Genomic DNA, 20,392 nt, shown 5'->3' with positions numbered 1-20,392 from the left:
AAGAAACAAGCATTATATTATGGGAGGAGGGAGTAATAAATATGTAATTTGACTTTCCCAAATACTCTAGCAAAGTAACATATATTAAGGTTGGTTCACTTAACCTGATTTCTGTTGAACTGTAATTTTTATTTTTGAGGGGAAACAGAAATGCGTTAATCAAGAGATAAAGTGTCCATAAGTATATAGGGTGTTGTATTTGTTGAAGTGTAATAACTGTTCCTAATCAAACTAATTTTCATATAAGAAAGTTTATTTGTATTGTTTAAAATTAATCTTTGCTGATTAAAATGTGAAGTATATGTTTTGGATTATTTGATGTTTCGTTCTTATGTAGTTTTCAGATTACAATTAATATTACTCTATGAAACTAGTATTGCTAACTAAAATTGATCTGACTTAATACTATCGTCCTTTTTTAATACTTGCAACGTTAAAGTTATGCTCGCAATTTAATTGAGATATTGTAAATGGACAAAAACCTTGAAATATCAGTTGAAGATAAGTTGTGGGTTGTCAAGATTAAAATTACTCCTAATTCGTCCGTTTACAATCTCTAATCTTTCTCTTGAGCCGCGTGTTTAATATTATAAGTATTGAAAAATGAAGAAAATATTAACTCAAAAGCAACTCAAGAGAAAAAATTGTAGTTCATGAATTCTTATTAGCTAAATGTAAGTATATAATAATTTAACTTCAAAAACGACTTCGCATGCATAAGTCATAACGTACATATAAGGCTAGTTGCTTTTATAATTGAATTTTAGTCTAGCTATAGGACATAGAGAGTGGATAATCCAAATATTACAAGAGGTCTTATGTTAATAACTTAACATAGAGTACTGGAGACATATCAATTGATTGCAAAAGAATCGAGTATTGGATTATTCTCTACTACAATTATAGCACGCCATAAAGTAGAATGAATAAATCCTATCTGGAAACTTCTCACGTAACCTTTGAAAAAAGGTTTCTGAACACCATAGAAAAACTACTAGTAAACTTCCACTGCAATTGTGCAAAACGTAAACATGAAGATTTAACTTGTAGTACTATTCCATAAGAACACTTGATAGACTCGACCATTGTTCTTGGAATTCTGCTTTTTCTGTTCAAGAATCAAATGATTAGACTCATTTTTATAGCTTATCACAAAGACAAAGCGAAAAAAATAAGGGAAATGATATACATAGCCCTTAGGGCTATGTATAAGAAGCTTAAAATAGAAATAAAAATTTGAATCAAGCATTTATTATCTCAAATGATGTGAAATTTTGTCATGAATTCATAAATTGTTTCCATTTTAAGATATTTATTTAATGCTTATATGTAGCCCTAAGGGCTACATATAACATTACCCAAAAAATAATTAGATAAATTCATGACAGATTCTAAAACTATCATAAATTTAGTTAGAATGGATCCCACAACAATTTCTCACTATTCATATTCTCCGTATTAGTTGAGGTTAATGTGGTGAAATAGTGATATCGCTTGTCATTTCATGTCCTTGAGATCTCGGAATCAGATCTCATGAAACTGATTTGAAAGATTCCCTTTATCTGCCCAAGTGAGCCCCTTTCATCGTCTCAGCTAAGAATTATGTGCATAAAAGCAGGAAACATGTCTAAATTGTCACTAATTGCTAATCAGCAATAGTTGATGCCTGATGCACAGTTCTTTGTTTTTGTATTTTGTTTATGAACCTGAATGGTCAGGTGTTTAGAGTTTAAACCAATCCTAGCCAGTTAGCTTTTCACAAAAGTAACAAAAAGCTTCCCTTTTATCAAGAAAGTCATTCAGCTCATATAATGGCCTTAAAAGAATCGTATTCCATGGCATATATGCTCCCAGAAAACCCACTGAAACTCCACAATTGTGGTTATCCAAGCAGGCAGCTGTACTATTTTTCCCAGTGGAAAGCACAAGTTATTCCACAGACTATTCAATCTTTGTTTCTTCGAAACGAAGTACTCGTGAATGATTTACCATCTGCCATAGAAAAAACATAGAACATGAAGAGGCAATGTTTGTGAAACAACAACTGACACTCTTGGATCAGGATTTAAGCTACTTATATGTTACGAGAAATGCCATCAAAAAGTAAAATGAAAAGGTTGTACATAATAAATCTGAACAAATTAACATCTAGACCATTTGATATATCCAAGGTTTGCAACTAATCCACATAACCAACCGTCTTCACGCTCCTCACAATTTATAAAGGGCAAATCTTCTATGGGCATGCAGTAAAAAACGGAGTATGCCGAACGATGAGGGGACAACATAAGATCCATTTTCAATTTCAGGAAAGGCCTTCATCGTCCTCATTTTCAAACTCGTCCATATGATCTAAGAGATAGTTTGCAGCCAGCTCCTCGTTCTTGTTGCATGCGAAGTAGACTTGCAATACTGTGGCCCGTCTGAAGCCCATACCCTCAAGCTGCCACAACCAACAACAACAATATCATGCATAAGCAAGGCTTCAGCACATCCAAATATTTAACAAAATGCTATATTTCATGCAAATTCACATAACTAAGAGAAATGAAGCACTAGCATGCAAATGAAATAGTAGCATAAAAACAACTGTTTACTTTAGCGTCACATATCTCAAGATTAAAAAAAAAAAATACTCGCTTTCCAGATCACAAAGGGCACACTCTTCCTTGTAAGGCTATTCACCTAAACATTCTCACAGAACAGATAGGCAAATACTGACATTCCTATAATCTCATACTTGATAACAAAAACAACGGACAAAACTAGTAAGGTTAAGAATGCTAATATACTTTGTTATGTGCAGAACAGTTTGGTAGATAGCCTCTCTCTTTCCATAAAAGTCATGGTGGATTTTGTGTAACATAGAATATTGAATCATCATAATTATGCAAACATTATATAAAGGTCCAAACCGTTCAATTTCATGGAGAAGTCATGCTGCATCTTGCATCATCATAACTCAATGTGTTCGTAGGAACATCAACTATTAGAGTGGGAGCAACAAGATGAAAATAGAAACGAAAGCAGGAACACCATAATTATTTTAAATATTCTTGTAAAGAAGACCCATCCAAGAATCTGTGAGCTCTCTACTTTGAGCTATTTCCCAAAAGTATCAACTTTTCTATTACTAAAATTTCTCCTCAAATTCTCAAGCCACCTTCTAGCTGACAAGAACTGTAAGGTTGGCATTTTCTAACACCAATTTTCATTGACACCTAATCAAGCATGGGACTACTACTATTGTTTTGAAAAATACAAGATATATATGTATATGTACATACACGTTCAATAGCCTCACGCTCCTCTGGTGTCACAGACACAGATGCTGGCATTGCAGAAGTCAACTGTGAGAGTAGATTTCTACTCCAGACAAGAAAAAAGAGTCAGGATATATATACAGTGACATCAGATGTATCCGATATTGATATGGAAATAAGTAAAAATAAATAAAATAATAGAAGTGAAGCCTCAATACCCTTCCCCTTCAACAGGTTCATTGATTAGGCGAAGAAAATCAGCCTGGTGGTCCTGAATGAGCCGCATTAGTTGCGGATTCTGTTTCCCAAGTTCTTGAAGCATAGGCTGAACAAGGTCCAACGAACGTATTACTTTAATAAAAAAATGTAGCCAAAACACATTACAAACAAAATAATAGAGCATACCTGCAAAATCTGGGGATTGGCTTGCACCATAGCTCGCAATGCTTGAAACTAAGGCAAACCCGTAATGATTGATCAGGATAAAAAAGATTAATGTAACAAGTGTGTTCACATATATTCAATTCGCATACCTGCTGACTATTACGAAGGAAATCTAACGAGCCTGCGCCAGCATTAGAACCCACATTGGGAAGGCCCTGAGTCCAACAGAATATACATTACAAATAATAGGAGCAGGTAACAATGACAAGAAATTCTGGTGATATCCAGCAAGTAGATGCAAAAACCAACTAACTTACCTGCGGAAAGAGATCTAAAGGACTTGCATTAGGACCAGCTGCTGGTACAGTTGCTTGAGGAGCCTGGGCAAGTGGATTCCCAGCTGGAGCAAGTGGGTTCCCAGCCTGAGCTAGAGGGTTTCCAGCTTGTGCACCAGTGGCAGTAGCAGCAGCAGGAGTTCGAGCAACTGGAGGAACTTCAGCTTGCTCAGGAATTCCCTAATGAATCAAGATATCCTCACAAATTAGCTATTCAGAATTGGGACAGAAAGCCAACCAATCATAAACAATAAGCACGCAACCATAACAAGGACAACAAGTTGCACAATACCATTTGGGAAAACAGCTTCCAACGATAACATATAACTCACGGAGACAAATCAATGCAGCTATGCACAGTACTGAGCAAGCACCAAGTGCCCAGGAATAATAAGAACTATCTTAAAACAATAACAGCCATAGGACATGCCGAAATAGAAGGCTCCTTCTAAAGAAAAATCAAAGAGTAGCATTCACTGAAAATTGGCCTTACAGAAGAGAAATACTTCCAGTGCTCCTCTATAATTGCGATGTTTTCTTATACACTATTCATGTCCTAACTTTGAGTATGTCTTTTCCTAATATATAAAAATTACAAATTAAATATCATGTAATATGTGGTTGGATTTGGGTGATTGTGTCAATGCATATATTCAAAATATCAATATTTTATAAATTTTACCTGATTGGTTGTCAAAAGTTATCTGTTGTCAGCAGGAAAGTCAAAACAATGCAATTATGTAAAAACTGAAAAAGTGAAAAGACTATGCCTAGCTGTTTACATTATGCTCTTAAATTTAGAGAAAACAAAGTGTTTACAGCTAGGCATGGTCTTAAATTTTAGGGAAAACGATGTGTTTAAAGAGGGTCATGAACCCACTGCAGTCAAATGAAGCAAATGGTGGATACCAAACACATGACCACAAATCTAAAAGATCTTCACACTAAAGAGCACATAACCAAGCACATTTTAGACATGGTCTTGAATTTTAAGAGGGGCTGTAAAGACTTAAGAGGGTCATGAGCCGAAAAGACCTATGCGGGAAAGAGAACAAATACTAAGCACAATATAGACATGGATATTTTGGGAGGGAGGGAATCAATAGAAATAAACATACAGAATACAAGTATTCAACAGCCCTCTCCGGGTTATTATATGCAGCACGTAGAGCGCGAACAACTGTATCTCTGTCCCAACTTCCTCCACCCATGTCAAGAATCTGCTGAACGGTAGTCTCCAAGTGGCTTCCTGCAACTAAATTTGACGCAGCAAGCCCGTAGACATCTTCTTCCCCACTGTTTTTAGGTTAGAAGTTAGTCATTCATGCATGAATCCCATGGTTACACGAAATATATGGTAAACAGAATTGACTGCTAAAATGTCTTGAGAAGGATAGAAAAAACTCACGAAGCAGCAGGAGCAGCAGGTACAGCTGGTGCAGCAGCTGTAGGTTCTGCAGCAGTCTGCATCCTTGGAAGACAAAAGAGGCACATTTAAGCAGATTGATAAATAACATGCATCATAGCATCCTAGTAACCTCCATTATTGAACAATAATTGACATCAAAACCTGAAAATAAACAGGCAGATACTTAAAAGACTTACTGAGCTTGAGGTGCAGCTGATGCTGGTAAAGCAGCTGCAGGTGTAGGAATAGTCGTACTCTGAGGCTGAGCCTGCAAATTGAAGGCATTCGGTTAAAGCTTTTGAATACTGCAACTACACAAAACAAAAAGGCCCCAATACCAAAAGGCGTACACAAAAGACAGGAGGGTGGACTGAACATACAAAATGCAGATTCACATACGTATATTTACAATGACGTTTCTGTAATTCTATATGTATACGCCTGAGACTCCATTCATTAATTCACTCCTCCAGAATACCATCTGAGCTAATATATGAGACTTTTGAGGGGAGCATATTGTTTGGAAAGTATTTCAGTATTGTTAGGACAATACTTCGGCAAAGAAATAGTAATATTCATAGATAAGTATAGTATTTAGATATCAAGTAGAAACAATGCAGAAGACTTATTATACTCCCACTATTACTCGATTAATATAGTCTATAGATACACACTTTAAGGCAAATTGGAGAAAGAGTGTAAAAAGTGGGTTCACTTGGTTTCTTTACTTTTCTTTTAAGAGAGTGTGGGTTTATTATATTTTAAGGGAGATAGAGAGCATGGAAAGAGAGAGAATGTGGGCCAAGGATGATTAAATTATTGTGTATCTTTTGCCAAATGAGTAATAAAGCATACTTTAAAAAAACGGATTGAAAAGGAAAGTGAGTAGAACTTTAAGTAACGGAGGGACTATATCATAATTCCATATAATCAATTTACAAAACAGAAAACTAGATTATGCTTTAAAATCAAATTTAAATGCCATGTACTTATAACCTATATGCAAGGATAGGTTAAAGATGAATGAGATTGTCACATCAATGTTCCAATTCTTCGACATTCACTTAGGCTCCGTTTGGTAGGGCGTAAAACGTTTTCCTGAAAAACTGTTTTCCTCTATTTTCAGTTTTACATTGTCTGGTTGACAAAGGAATGTAAAACCATTTTCCCTTGGAGTAACATTACACTCCCAATGATGGAAAACGATTTTCCCTTCAAAATGAAGGGAAAACTGTTTTCCTTATCTCTCTTACACACTCCTCTCACTACCTTCTTATCTTCCCTTTCATATTTCTTGCAGTTTAATTATTTTACTTATATGGAACCAAACAATGGAAAACTAATTTTGGAATTGTGTTTTCCATTGTAAATTATTTTCCATGAAAATCATTTTACACTGAAAATGTTTTACACCCTACCAAACGGAGCCTTAGTCCGTGCATAAAATTTCCAGGAACATAAAGAGCGTCTCCTAGGATAACTGAAGTGAACTGCTACTGCTAATCGACAATCTCAGCAAAGTTAGGGAGCATAACAAAACATTGTAACTTCCAATTTCGCCCATCAATGCACACACAAGTGACATAACTTATTCCTTGTATATATCAAGTTATGGACTTTGCCACAGATTAACCAGATACAATACCCAATTACACAGTTTGAACAGTCCAGATGAAAAGTTCCATCAATTGCCACAACAACAATAGAAATCACACCAGTGACATTAAAGCAAAATAACCTCTCAATGCAGAGGAAACACTGACAAAATTTAGTTTCTGAAATGTTTTCATGCAGCTACAAGAGGGTGAGATTCTACTCGATGCTTCATGGAAAGCACCATGGAAGTTACAACATCTTAGATAAACCGCAAAAAAGGAAGTATCATGTTACAGTAGCAAGATAGATATCATCATTCACCAAACAAACTTTGTCACTGCATCGCTATAAACATAAATATTAATGCTTACCTGACTAGAAGGTGCTGCAGGCACAGATGAAGATCCAGCTGCAGCAGGCTTATTCTGCAATAGTTCCCAGATAACACAAATAGAATAATGTTACTTTTACAAAGAGAATGAGTAAGGGCGTTGAATGACTATAATTGAAGTACTGAAGAACTCATATACAGTAGCATTATTATTGTATTGATTTATAATTGTGAACAACAGAATTACTTTCTTCCCTACAGTATAGTATGTTGGATTAGAACAAGGGTCACTTTAAAAAATGAGTTGCATCAAAAACCATAACTATCTTCCACTATCATAATTTCAATGTGTCACCATAACACAAGGTAGTCTATGCTTACAAGTCCTGACTCAGAGTAGTATTCTTAAATCTTACAAAAAATAAAAATGGCCTATAATTTTGGCACACTCAAAATAGAAATGCCAACTATTATTCAAGAACAGAGGGAGTACAGCAATTAGCAATGCATTTTGACAAGTCAAAATCAAATCATAACTGCTAACCAATTGACCACATATCTCCAGAAACCATGATAAAAAGTGAAATGATTAGCGATAGTACATTCATACAGCAAACACTGCCAATAAGTATAAATCCCTACCATTTGGGGGAAGTCAAATATCTCAAAATGTACACACATCTATACCCGTAACTAGAGCAAATTGAGTTTGGAATCAACAGTATTCATAAGATATTCCTAGAACAGTTTGCTCTTTATAAATCAACATTTAGCTACCCAGTTCCAAGTCTAATTGAGCCTGCATACACACCCAAATACTGCCAGGAACCTACCTTACTTAACATAATGACCAAGAAACTGTTCTCAGCAACATTATTTTCTCCCAATGTTGTCGTATCTTTCAGAACCTTCCCCTGATGGATGAGCATTTGTAGGTTAGCAGGATAAGTTTCTGCACCTTGTATTTTCTCAATGCTTTTCTTCACATCTGCAACCTAAACATGAAATTGATGATCAACATCCAGCATAAACATCAAATCAAAGGTCAAGATTGACAGCATAGCTTCACCACACTTTAGCACTAAAGAAAATCAAGAACATATATGGCAATGTGGGATGCTACAACAAAAATCTGTCAAAACCCATAAACAGGACAAGCGTATTTCAATATGGCAGTCCAGCCTTATCAAAAGAAGACAGGCCTTGAAAACTTTATCCATGGCCATATCCACACAGAGATAATACTAGAAATCCATTTTCTAGATCTTAGGAGTAACTTCATATTAACAAAAACAAAAACAAAAAACAAAAATGAGGTCTCCTTTAGAGGATTAACAAGAAGGAAAAAAAAGCCACATAGATCTGAAAAAATACATCTCGAAATACTGCATATTTTAGCCAATAACAAAATGAACCTATGAGGTAAGCAAAAAAAACTTCACCGTACTAAGCAGACAAAAACTACATAACCTGAAAAAGGCCCTGCACTACATGCAAAATGTGAATAAACTCCACGAAAGATGATTGTCAAGCATAACACACGCTAAAAGATTTTATCGTTTTTGAAGAATCTGGAATCTGAAATATTCTGTTTGTTTCTGATTGAAGTACTGTACAAACGAGTTGGAACCAATTCTACAACTTACATTTAATGAAGAAAAAATCCTATTATCAAGTCTTTATGCCATACTGCATATTTCTTACTGTTACACATAAATCATAAAAAATGCCAAATAATTCTTAGAAGTGAAACAAGCAACACGATTTTTCCATACATACAACAGAAGGTATAGGCATAACCTAGTAATTTAGAAACAGAAAATTCATCATCATTTATCGTACACCAATACTATTGGGAACACCAGACATACCAACACCACATACCCCGAATATCTGCTCAAATAAGTGTTCCAACAGGGAACAGATGCTCAAAATTTTCCAGCTGAGAGTGTGCTTCGCCTACTGTATTATCCAATTGCTAGTACATTGTATCATTTCGCTTAGCTAACCACCATAACCACGCTTAATTGCGTGTTTCATAATTTGCATCAGTACATTGATACCCCCACTCCGACCCAATACAGATCACTACACCTAGCCACATATTATTAACCCAACAATAAATCCTTTCTCAACTAGGAGTTGTGTGTATATATTGAGCATTCTATAGCTGTGAGCCTGTGACAGCCGCCAAGCACCAAACTGTGAAACATCCTTGCCCGTCAGCCCGTCAGGTCACTTAAACTAAATCCCCCCCCCCAAAGAAAAGAAAATAACAGAAAACACAACCCGCCACACTTCGACCACCCAGCATTCCACCTCTAAAAGCCCAAATCTCTCACACAACCTCACAATCGCAAAAACATCACAAGAATTCCATACACCCACAATTCTCATTATATCCACCGCACAACAAACTACCAAATTAGAACATAACCAACACCATACTCCTTAACAATGAACAAACTAATCACAAATTAACAAACAGAAACACATACAAACACACAAATCAAAAGAATCCCAAAAACCCCAATATCACGAAACCTCCAATTCACGAATCCAAACACTAATTAACATACACAAACACTCAATTCATATATCAAAACCCTAATTTACATCGAAAAAGAACCAATTAACACAAAAAACAAATCAAACAAAACTACTTAGGGTTTCAATTCACTAACAATCAAATTAACCAACAACAAAATAAAACAAAATTAACATAAATAGAAAGACGAAAGTTAGTAATTTACAGTGTCATCGATATTAGCATCGATCTCAAAGTTCGTGCCCTTAAGAGTTTTGACGAAAATTTTCATCGCGCGATTTTCGGAAAACCCTTTCCGCCGTCGTCGTCGCCGCTCGCCGGAGAGGAGAGATTGGAAAAAAGTTTGGAAAAAAAAAGTGTGTTTTCTCTCTCCTGATTTATTAATTTGTGTATATATATAGGCGGTGTTGTAGAACTGTTGATGAGAGAGAAAAAAGAGAGAGTGGATGATGGATAGTGATTAGGTGATACTTGCCTTGCTTAGTAGGATTCTTGAGGATTTGAGGTGTATGTGTGAATTTACTTTACCCTAATTTTTAGGGTAAAAATTTTATCTTATTCTAGCCAAGGGAAAATTGAATTGATTGTGATTGTTATTTTGTATTTGGGTTTTTAGAAATATTATATGTTTCGTTTAGAAGATTGGGGAATTAGGGTTTTTTTGGTTGAATTTAATTCAGAAGAAATTTTATTTATAGATTTTTAGAGGTCGTTGAAGTACAGAATGTGGAGCATCATCCTCACGGAATCATGCACCGCATTTCAAAGGGTGAAAGTGAGCTCACTAATGAGCAACTTTGTTTCCTTTGAGAAAGACCACTCGATAACATCATTAATGATCAGATGCAAGTCATTGGATTTCTTAGAAGCATTTTGAAGAGGTTGAATAACTGACAAACAGTCACTTTTTATCATCACCTTGGTCATTTCCATGTCCGCCGTAAACTCAAGACCCCATATAGGTCAAAGGAACTAGATTTTAGTAGCTCGTGTCTGATAGACCATAGAAATATTTATATTTGTATTTATTGTGTGGTTGTGTTTATTATTGGTGAAGCTAAGCATGAATAGTTTAAGCTTCTCGATTCAATATTATGAATCTCATACTTCTAAACATTGCAGTGTAGAATTGAAACTTGTAAGTTATTCAAAATATTTTCTAAACATGATGTTTGAAATTGAAGTTTCATAATTTATGGTCAAATAGGCATGAAACACTAGCATAAAAAGTTTTGTTAGTTTCACACTATGTGTGTTTGATGGTTGGAATAATCCAAACTACTTATTTTCAAAGAGAATGCTTTTGAAAATGTTGTCATTTTAATACTAAAATTATGCATAGAAACACAATTCTTTCAACGAACCATTAATTTCCACCACTTTATTTAAAAATTTGTTTATGTTGATACTCTTTTTATGAATGATATCGACCATGTGTGCAGTGGCAGAACCACCTTTAGTCATGGTGGGTCACGTGACCTAGAGGGAAATTGTCTTGTATATGCATTTGAATTTCTCAACAACTCACCTATTTTTATACACAAGCTAATTCTCTTAAAGATTCTAGCTTGTCGACCTTTCTATGAGTCGTGAAAACCTCAAACTAAGAAAAACGCAAAGTTTTTCAGGTACCTATGAATTGTGAATGGTTATCAAAGATGTATATCGTAAAATTCAAATTTTGATGTAGCTCAAAGTACACAGCGTAGTGTGAAATGTAAGCGAGATAGAGGAGGAAAGATAAATAATGGAGGTGGGAGGTGGGCAGTAGAGTAATATTGAAGATTCTGAAATGGCGTCTATCATCACTCATCAATGACGTGAATAAATTATCACTCTCTAACTCTTTGGCAAAAGCCATAACACTTTCTATTTCTCAATGAAAAGGGGGGGACAAAGTCATTGTAGGGAAAGCATCCGCGTATATTGTTTGGCTATATAATCAAATAGGTTTACCGTCACCAATTTGCTCTTACGTGTTTGTATTAAAATAAACATTTTTAAAAATCAAGCTTCAATTAGTACCAGAATCTTTTTTCTAATAGTTTTACTTTAATACCAACACCATTTGAGATTTTTTTGCAACATAGTCCATGCATATCAATGGGATGATTTAAACTAAAACTTAAATTTCAAAATGAAAAGAAAGAGTGCAATAATTGAAAATATTAAGTTTCTTTACTAAAGTACAACACTCACTATAAATCCTCCTTCTACATAAAATGATACGTTTTAAATTACTATTCTTCTTTAAATCATGAATATGTTACAAAATTCAGTAGTCAGTCATTAATTATTAGATCTGCCGCTGCATGTGTCGTGTGAGAATGTTCAAATATTATGTAAGTCAATGGATATTCGAGTTCCAAACACAATGACATGCTCAACTATAGCTTGCTTTTCTTTCACATGTTCTAAATGATTATAGGAGCCATGCCATGCATTCCAGAAATTGAAGCTCACATATGCAAGTTAGGTCTTCAATGAGATCACACAAGCTTTGGAGAAAGAATCGTTGTTTATAAGCATATTTTATATATCTTGATGTTGTCGCCAACCTCCTATTTATCGTATAAACTTATATATTTTTGATTGTAATATACTACATAAACATTATTTCATTTTGTTTTCATGTAGACCTTGCAACAAATTGTCCGCTTCGAACTCAATTCACTAAATATCGAGCAAAAGTGACTTAATATCTTAAAATCACATAAAGAGTTATTTATAAAATACAATTAAAATCCAAAAAATCGAGACAAGTTGAGCTAATCTAAAGACCATCACAACCCAAATTATCAATCTACCTACAAAAAATGGTTAATTCACACTATTTGTTTTTTTTGGTTCGAAATAGACCCGACCCGACAACCCGTGATCTTAATAACAAGAAAAAAAAAGACCCGTAAAAGAAAAGAGAAGAAAAATATTGCAACAAAGAAATGATGGTGTCTTTAACCGCAACCCTGGAATACAATCTCTCACTCTCTCTCTAGATTCATCCATTCAAGCTTCCCATCTCAAAAAATTGACGAATTCTCACACCCAACATTTGGATTTTCCAGCAGAAAAGAAAACTGAGAAAAAACGATTGCGGGAAAATCAAATTCTTTTCGATTAGACAGGAAACTTGTATCTTCAAATAATTTAAAGGTTTGTTTAAGAGTGATTTTAATATAATTTTGTAAGATTGAAATTTTGTATCTTTAACATATATGAGCATGGCCTCCTTTCTCTCTCTCCGTTTTACTCTCTCCCGAAAATTGTCGTTCAAAGGCTTTAACCCTCTCATCTTCTCCTCCCTCGCCAAATCTGGAATCACCTTCACTGAACAACTCTTTGTTCTTCTCTTTGTTCGTCGTCGCGTTCATCTCATCTTCTCATCTTCACAGATTCGCATTCATCAAGGAAGTCAGAACTTCCATCTTCCTCGCTTGATTTTGGGGAAAGCGTTTATCAAGGAAGGCGAAAATCAAATGCCCGCCATCAGGTCTTTTAAGCTCGATTTTGGATAAATTTCGTTTTGTAGTCACGGTTTTTTAATTTTCGTTTTTGTATTTAGGGTTTCGATTCAATTTCCTTTTTGTTATTCAGGTTTCTTGTTGTTATTAGGGTTTCGGTTGTTTCTGTTATCGCTTTTTGGCTGCAATTTTGGCTTCAACTTAGATCGACACCTCTCAGTAGCATAAACTGACTGATGCAAAGCAAGATTATCCGAGTCCGCAATAAATTTTGATGTTGTATTTGTAAATGGAGAGAGAGATAAAGAGGAGATGAAGATTGAAACCCAAATCGTCCTCCAACTCAATCAAGCTAACAAAAATTTTCCCTACCTAGTATTTGTAAATCAGTTTCAAAATTTGAGAAATCGCTTGAATAATTGTGAAAATCTTTTATCAAGTAATTTGAAGTTGTATTTGGATATTGTGATATATTTAGTAGTTTGTTTTTTTTTGTTCAAAAAAAAAAATTGCAATACTATCACCAATTTATGCTACCCCTAGTTCGAATTCCTGGATCCTATGAGCAAGAATTCATAATTCTGAGTAAAATAATGCATTTGTTTACATGACTATTGCATTTGCAATTTTTGGAGCAATGTAGCTGGAAATTGAGCTAATTTTCTTCACATTAATTTATGGATATGAATGAGCTTAATTGTTTATAATTCTAGTAATTTTGAGTTATAATTTCAATTTTCATGTTTGGTATATTGTTCAGCATATTGAAAAATTATGCAAATTTCAGGTTTTACTTGAAATGTTGATTTTGGGTATTGATTTGTGAAGCAAGATGTAGAGAAGTGAAGTGTGATAAGATTGGAATTGAGACACTTAGCAAAGTAGTGGGAGATGGGTAACAAAAAGGAAAAAAAGGTGATTATTGTAGATAAGAACAATGATAATCCATGGTGGTGGGTGGTTAACAAGGGTTTGGGAGCTTCATTCTTGTGTATCTCTTTGTTTGCAATGTTAGTTAGGCTGGCTGTTTCACTTCATCCATATTCGGGTGCTGGAAATCCCCCGAAATTTGGTGATTTCGAAGCTCAGAGGCATTGGATGGAGATCACTATTAATCTCCCTGTTAAGGAGTGGTATCGTAATAGCACGGCCAATGACTTGAATTATTGGGGTCTTGACTACCCTCCACTGACAGCGTATCAGAGCTATGTTCATGGCATTATATTGAAGTCGTTCCTGCCGGAATCTGTTTCCTTGTTCACTTCGCGTGGTCATGAGTCTTATCTTGGGTGAGTTATTTAATTTGCAGATTCCTTCCTACAATTACTTAGTTCTGAGGATCCTATGGTGGAAGACTGGAAGTTTCCTTTTGAACTGATTGTTTCTCTGTCTCTTGTAGAAAGCTGCTGATGAGATGGACAGTTTTGTCTTCTGATGTGTTGGTGTTCCTTCCCGCAGTTTTTTACTTTGTTTTATCGTATAGTGCTAACCGTTCTCGCAAGCATCAGAGTGATGTAGTTTGGTTAGTGGCAATGATTTTGCTCAATCCATGTCTTATTGTAATAGACCATGGCCATTTCCAGGTTCACCTCTGCTCCTCCTGCTAAATTCTAAATGCTGAATGTATGTTAGTTTTGGCTTATCAGTTTGTATGCTGTATTTCAGTTCAACTGTATCAGCTTGGGTCTCACTATTGGAGCTGTTGCTGCAATTCTCTCCAGTAGAGAGCTGGTAGCTTGTGCATTGTTCACTCTTGCTTTGAGCCATAAGCAGGTGCTTCCTTGATCCTTAGTACTGCCAACTTATGTGATCAGGACCTGAACTTGGTTGGGCCAGGCGAGGAACCCCCCCCCCCCAAAAAAAAATAAAAAATTAAGCTCCTTAAGGCATTCTTGAAGTACTATATGCGTCTTCGGATCTCCTTATAAAACTAAAATCTAATCAGCAGTGATGTGTATTACCTTTTTGTCTTGCATCTTTGTTGTCAACAACCCCCTTGCTCCCCTGTTTTTCGATACGTTTACACTTATGTTACTCAAACTTGGGTTCCCATGTCGACACTGGTTCATCCCTAGGTGTTCGACTCGGCTAACTATGAAAATTTCCGTGATTTTGGCTCAAAATGAAGTGTAGACGTGTCCATACCCATGTTACAGTGTCGAGCTTAGGTGCTTGACGTGTAATTTTACGGAGTCCTTGAGGAAAATGAACAATCCAAGTTACATAGTTTTATGCAGAAGATAAATTTTTATTCTCCCCGTCTTGGCTAGAGGGTTGGTAATTTAGGCAGCCATATTCTGTATAATGAATTAGTGTATCCTTTACAATGTAGAAGCCAGACGATGTACTAAAGGAGATCTAGTGTACTGAAAAGAGCCATGATGATTTGTGTTGCAACTGTATTTTGTTGTGATTTGATTAGTTTTTTTCTGACAGATGAGTGCGTATTTTGCTCCAGCATTTTTCAGCCATCTCCTTGGTAGGTGCTTAAAGCGCCGCAATCCATTCCTTGAAGTGTCAAAATTGGCCATGGTTGTCATGGGAACATTTGCTGTAGTCTGGTGGCCATATCTGCAGTCAAAAGAAGCTTTTCTAGAGGTATGAAACAGTAAACATTCTCTAACCTCCATAAAGTACTTGTGATTTTGATGTGTTAAGATTTTTTGATTAGTCACAGTTAGGAATGCATATATTTTGAATTCAATTGTAAGCTCTTGTGTATATAAAAGTTTGCTACCTGCAACTGGAGCATTTTCATGGGATCATTGTGTTTTAGGCAGCATGCTTGTCTTCTCACTTTATGATTTATAATCTCCTGAGAGACCCTGTCATGGTGTCTAATTCCCGTCTTATAAATAGGTTCGTGAACTATCTGCATATATTGAATAAAATTTCATTTTACGCTGGAAGTTCTACTTGCACATAGATGTGTATTTTTGACTCTGGCTCACATTTGATTGGTTACATTCATCTCCTAAAATTCCCAGAAAGAAATTTGTCATTGCTTTTCACTTTGGAAGAAACCTCTACAATGATGGTTTCGAGAAAGACAGAGAAATTCATAGCATTGAGCAGCAAAGTCTCCTTACTTCTAAGTTCTAACTCAGTTAACTGCTGTCTTCTTCTTAAATCATAATATGTGCAGGTTCTGGCTCGTCTTGCTCCCTTTGACAGGGGAATATATGAGGATTACGTTGCCAATTTTTGGTGCACAACATCAGTTCTTATTAAATGGAAAAAACTGTTTAGCACTCAGTCTTTGAAGCTGTTTAGCTTGGTAGCCACCATGTCAACTTGTTTCCCTTCAATGGTTCAGCAGATAAAGGATCCAAGCAATAAAGGATTCCTCTATGCCTTACTGAATAGTTCTTTCTCATTTTACCTGTTCTCGTTTCAAGGTGAGTATGAATTTACTGTGAGTTTTGCATTCTAATGAATTTACCACCTAAATGTTGAACATTTGTTCCCCGTCTTTGCTGTACTTGGCTTTTGTTTTGCAGTCCATGAGAAGTCAATTTTACTACCCCTTCTACCTGCAAGTCTCTTGGCTCTTGAAGAACCTCTGGTTTACAGATGGTTAATTCATTTTGGATTATTCTCAATGTTCCCGCTTCTATGTCGTGACGAACTTGTATTGGCATACATTGCACTCTTCTCCCTCTTCTACCTTCTCTTCTATGCACCAAGGAAGAAAGACTCGAGGAAGATCAGAGCTTCAACTTTGAAATTATTAGTCTTGACCCTTCTCATTCTACTCTCTTTGGTGCTCCATATTATATATATAGCGATGAATCCTCCACAAAGGTATCCTTTTCTTTTCGAAGCTATAATTATGCTTGTTTGCTTCTCTCAGTTTGTTTGGCTCGCTATTTATACCAATACAAAACAATGGATGCTGCATAAACAATCTAGTTCACTAGAGAACGAAAAGAAACGTCTTTGATCTTCATTAATTCTTGCTATTCGACTTGTAAACATGTTCGCATTTATGATTTATATGCGGCTAATGTATTTTCAATTTAAGCATCAGTGGATATCTTAACTTCGTACACTGGACTTTTTTCATTTTTTGCAAGTTGTCTTTGTACAGTCATTGTATTGACAATGTATCAGGCTAATCATCTTACCATAAAATTCCTAGAACATGGATTATAATCTCACAAGCATTAAGGAAAATTGACTATTCTATGCTTGCTTGCTTCTCTAAATTTGATTGCTAGCAATATGACTACTCGCTTGAGTCAGTGTCAGTTTATTTGCTTTTATATGCACGACTAAAAACAATGTTTTTTTACCTTCTATTTTGTGAATTACTATGCTTTTATAGTTCTTGCATTACGAGTTTTGACCTTACAAGTTTTATAACATGTCTCATTTGTACCATTTCGCTAAGTAATCATTTATCATAATTTCAATTATCTAATTTATACTTCCTCCATCCCAAAATATAGGCTATGTTTAGTTCACCTGAAATTTTCTGATCTGAACTTATCTGATCTGATCTGAACCTATTTTTTCTGATCTGATCTGAACTGATCTGATTACAAGATCTTATCTTTTAGATATTCTCAATATATAAGAAAAGATATAGTCATGTGGGGTCTTGTTTGATTCGTCTCAATGAGTACTTTATTAATATTCAATTATTATAATTTTTACTAATATGTAATGAAAGATATAATGGTTTTTAAATATAAGCATGATCTGAACTGATCTGATCTAAACTTATTTTTTCTGATCTGATCTGATCTGATTAGATCTGAAATAAGCAAAAATAAGTTGAACTAAACATAGCCATAGTTCTCATTTCCATTTTGGATGTCCCAAAATATAGTTCCCATTTCCATATTTAGTTCCACATTTTTTCGTAATTTGTCTAGAAAAACCGTGTCCCATCATTTATTTGCTTCTTGAATTTTGTTCTTTCCCTTGTTTATTCAACCAAAATGTTACAATTAATGCTCTTTCACCAATTATTCTCCACTCTCTCTCCTAAAATCATCTTTTCCCAATTCCCATACAACACTTATTTAAATAAACAAAAAATCTTTACTATCCCTTTTATATTCTACTTGCATAAATTACCGTGAAAAAAGGGAAATGGGAACTATATTTTGGGACGGAGGGAGTATTTAAGTATTACACTTATTTAAATAAACAAAAAATCTTTACTATCCCTTTTATATTCTACTTGCATAAATTACCGTGAAAAAAAGGAAATGAGAACTATATTTTGGGACGGAGGGAGTATTTAAGTATTTTGTTTATCAAATGACAAATTTTGGTAGTTAAATTATTCCTTTTAAAAAAACCAATGGTCCATTTACTAATTATGTTTTTCAAAAGTTTTGACCCATAACTTTGTAGGTTACTATCATAATGAGATGATGAGAAGTTATGCTCGAAAAGGGAAAAAGAAAAGATGATGAGAAATTGATAATACATGTGTGTGTGTGTGTGGGGGGGGGGGATAAATATGAGGGAGAGGTGGAAGTTTAGCGGAATACCATCTCGAATTTTAGGGTATTGTCCAGGATTTAATTCCGCATCCCAACAATAGGTTAATAGCTTAGTAGAGGTTGTTTTTCAAACCAATTATCTTTTCTAATTAAAGAATAGGAGAAAAATGTTTTTTTATTTATGTGTGCTTGTGAGTAGTTTTTTTTCTTTTAAAAAAAATTAATTGTTATCAGTTAAGTAAATAGCTTTACTCATTTTCGTTACGAAGAAAGTGGAGGTCGACGTAGTTGGTGGTTTCGACTTTCGATTCTACCATAGATCATTTCTTTCTTCTTGATTCGTTAGGTTACTATCTTGAGAAAAAGGTACCCAAATATTTTCTTATGGTACCTTTTCTTTTAAAAAAAATTGGAGGAAGTGGACCAACAAATATGTTTGCACTTTGCAGAATTGCAGTGATAAATCTTAATCCGTCCTACACGCTTGTACACTTACAAGAAAATTGTACCCTGTTGATTTTAATGTTATGTTACGTAGACGGAACAAAGTCAGAAACATATGTCCTCGCCAACAGCAATTTCGTCTCATTTATCACATTACATTCCTTCATTTCTAAAAAGTATACAAGTAGCATTGAATTAACCAAGTGATCTTGGTATAGTGGTTGACTGGTTGTTCACTTTGTCCCTTAATCAATTAGTCGGGGGTTTGATCTTCAACCTTTGAGAATGGAAATAGATTTTTTGCCAGCCTTTTACTCTGAAGTGGAGCACCCGGGACGAAGTGATTAGTCAGTACTATTGGCGGTGGTGGATACTTTGGTTGTCCCCCAAAAAAAGGCATTTAATTATTGTGAGAACAAGCAGTAAAGATTAAACAGTTTTTAGAGTGATTTTCTTTAACAATGGATAATAATTATTCCTTTTTTTTTGCTTAATGAAAATAACATCCATTTAATTCAGTACAGAAGTTATAGCTGGAAACAAGTGAAAACAATGCCTAAAGATTTTAAAGTAAAAACAACTTATATTATACTTTTTGTATGTTCTTTAAACATATTTTTTTGGGTGTTAAAGGAGGACGTTTAGCAAACATAGATTAAACTTAACAACTATGAATTAAGACAAAGAATTACAGAAGTAAGAAAAAATTGCACAAACGAGTATGAATGCGTATGAATGTGCACACAATTATTTTTAGTTATCCCAAAGTAAAGAGTTTATGATGTAATTCAGGGAGAATATTTATAGTACACCTGGGTGTACCATGCTCATGGTACACCCAAGACTATTTTCTCCAAATGAGCAAAATGAGCGAATGAGCAAATGAGCAAAATGAACAAATGAGCAAACATTTCTACTCATTTAAGAAAATGAGCGAAAACTTTTATTACAAAATGAGCAAAATGAGCAAATGAGTAAATGAGCAAAATGCCCATATGAGCAAATTTGGTGTCAAATGAGCACCGAAGTTCTAATTTATTACAAAAAATACCCCTGGGTGTACCATGCTCATGGTACACCCGGTGTACCATGAGTGAACTCTAATTCAGGAATCGTAAGTTTTAGCGAGTTACATAATTACGGACCCGTGTGATAATTCCAAA

At 35.0% G+C, this 20,392-nt stretch overlaps 2 protein-coding genes across 7 annotated transcripts; one reads left to right on the top strand and one right to left on the bottom strand.

The window, feature by feature from the left end:
* Positions 1–1,971: 1,971 nt before the first annotated feature.
* LOC104905940 (ubiquitin receptor RAD23d) lies at positions 1,972–10,304 on the bottom strand. Of its 2 annotated transcripts, XM_010694602.4 has the most exons (12): positions 10,071–10,298; positions 8,151–8,312; positions 7,358–7,411; positions 5,588–5,658; positions 5,391–5,453; positions 5,101–5,278; positions 3,965–4,162; positions 3,797–3,862; positions 3,669–3,716; positions 3,482–3,588; positions 3,288–3,366; positions 1,972–2,443 (listed from the first exon to the last, which is right to left on the bottom strand). In XM_010694602.4, the coding sequence occupies exons 1-12, from the start codon at positions 10,134–10,136 to the stop codon at positions 2,306–2,308; spliced, it is 1,230 nt and encodes a 409-aa protein (XP_010692904.1). In that variant the 5' UTR covers positions 10,137–10,298; the 3' UTR covers positions 1,972–2,305. The 2 variants fall into 2 exon arrangements, with proteins under 2 accessions (XP_010692904.1, XP_048495460.1); XM_048639503.2 differs by lacking the exon at positions 3,288–3,366 and having other exon boundaries at positions 10,071–10,304.
* Positions 10,305–12,777: 2,473 nt separating this feature from the next.
* Positions 12,778–17,355, top strand: LOC104905946 (probable dolichyl pyrophosphate Man9GlcNAc2 alpha-1,3-glucosyltransferase). 5 transcript variants are annotated; one of them, XM_048639500.2, is made up of 8 exons: positions 12,778–13,018; positions 13,258–13,355; positions 14,155–14,615; positions 14,726–14,909; positions 14,992–15,099; positions 15,763–15,924; positions 16,472–16,724; positions 16,827–17,355. In XM_048639500.2, the coding sequence occupies exons 3-8, from the start codon at positions 14,218–14,220 to the stop codon at positions 17,267–17,269; spliced, it is 1,548 nt and encodes a 515-aa protein (XP_048495457.1). In that variant the 5' UTR covers positions 12,778–13,018; positions 13,258–13,355; positions 14,155–14,217; the 3' UTR covers positions 17,270–17,355. The 5 variants fall into 5 exon arrangements, with proteins under 5 accessions (XP_048495457.1, XP_010692921.1, XP_048495458.1 ...); XM_010694619.4 differs by having other exon boundaries at positions 14,114–14,615; XM_048639501.2 differs by lacking the exon at positions 13,258–13,355.
* Positions 17,356–20,392: the final 3,037 nt, after the last annotated feature.

This window comes from Beta vulgaris, chromosome 2 (assembly GCF_026745355.1).
Source record: "Beta vulgaris subsp. vulgaris cultivar EL10 chromosome 2, EL10.2, whole genome shotgun sequence".
In the NCBI taxonomy this organism is placed as follows: Eukaryota; Viridiplantae; Streptophyta; class Magnoliopsida; order Caryophyllales; family Amaranthaceae; genus Beta; species Beta vulgaris.
The sequence above is the reverse complement of the archived record's forward strand: the minus strand, read 5'-3'. Positions and strand labels throughout refer to the sequence as shown.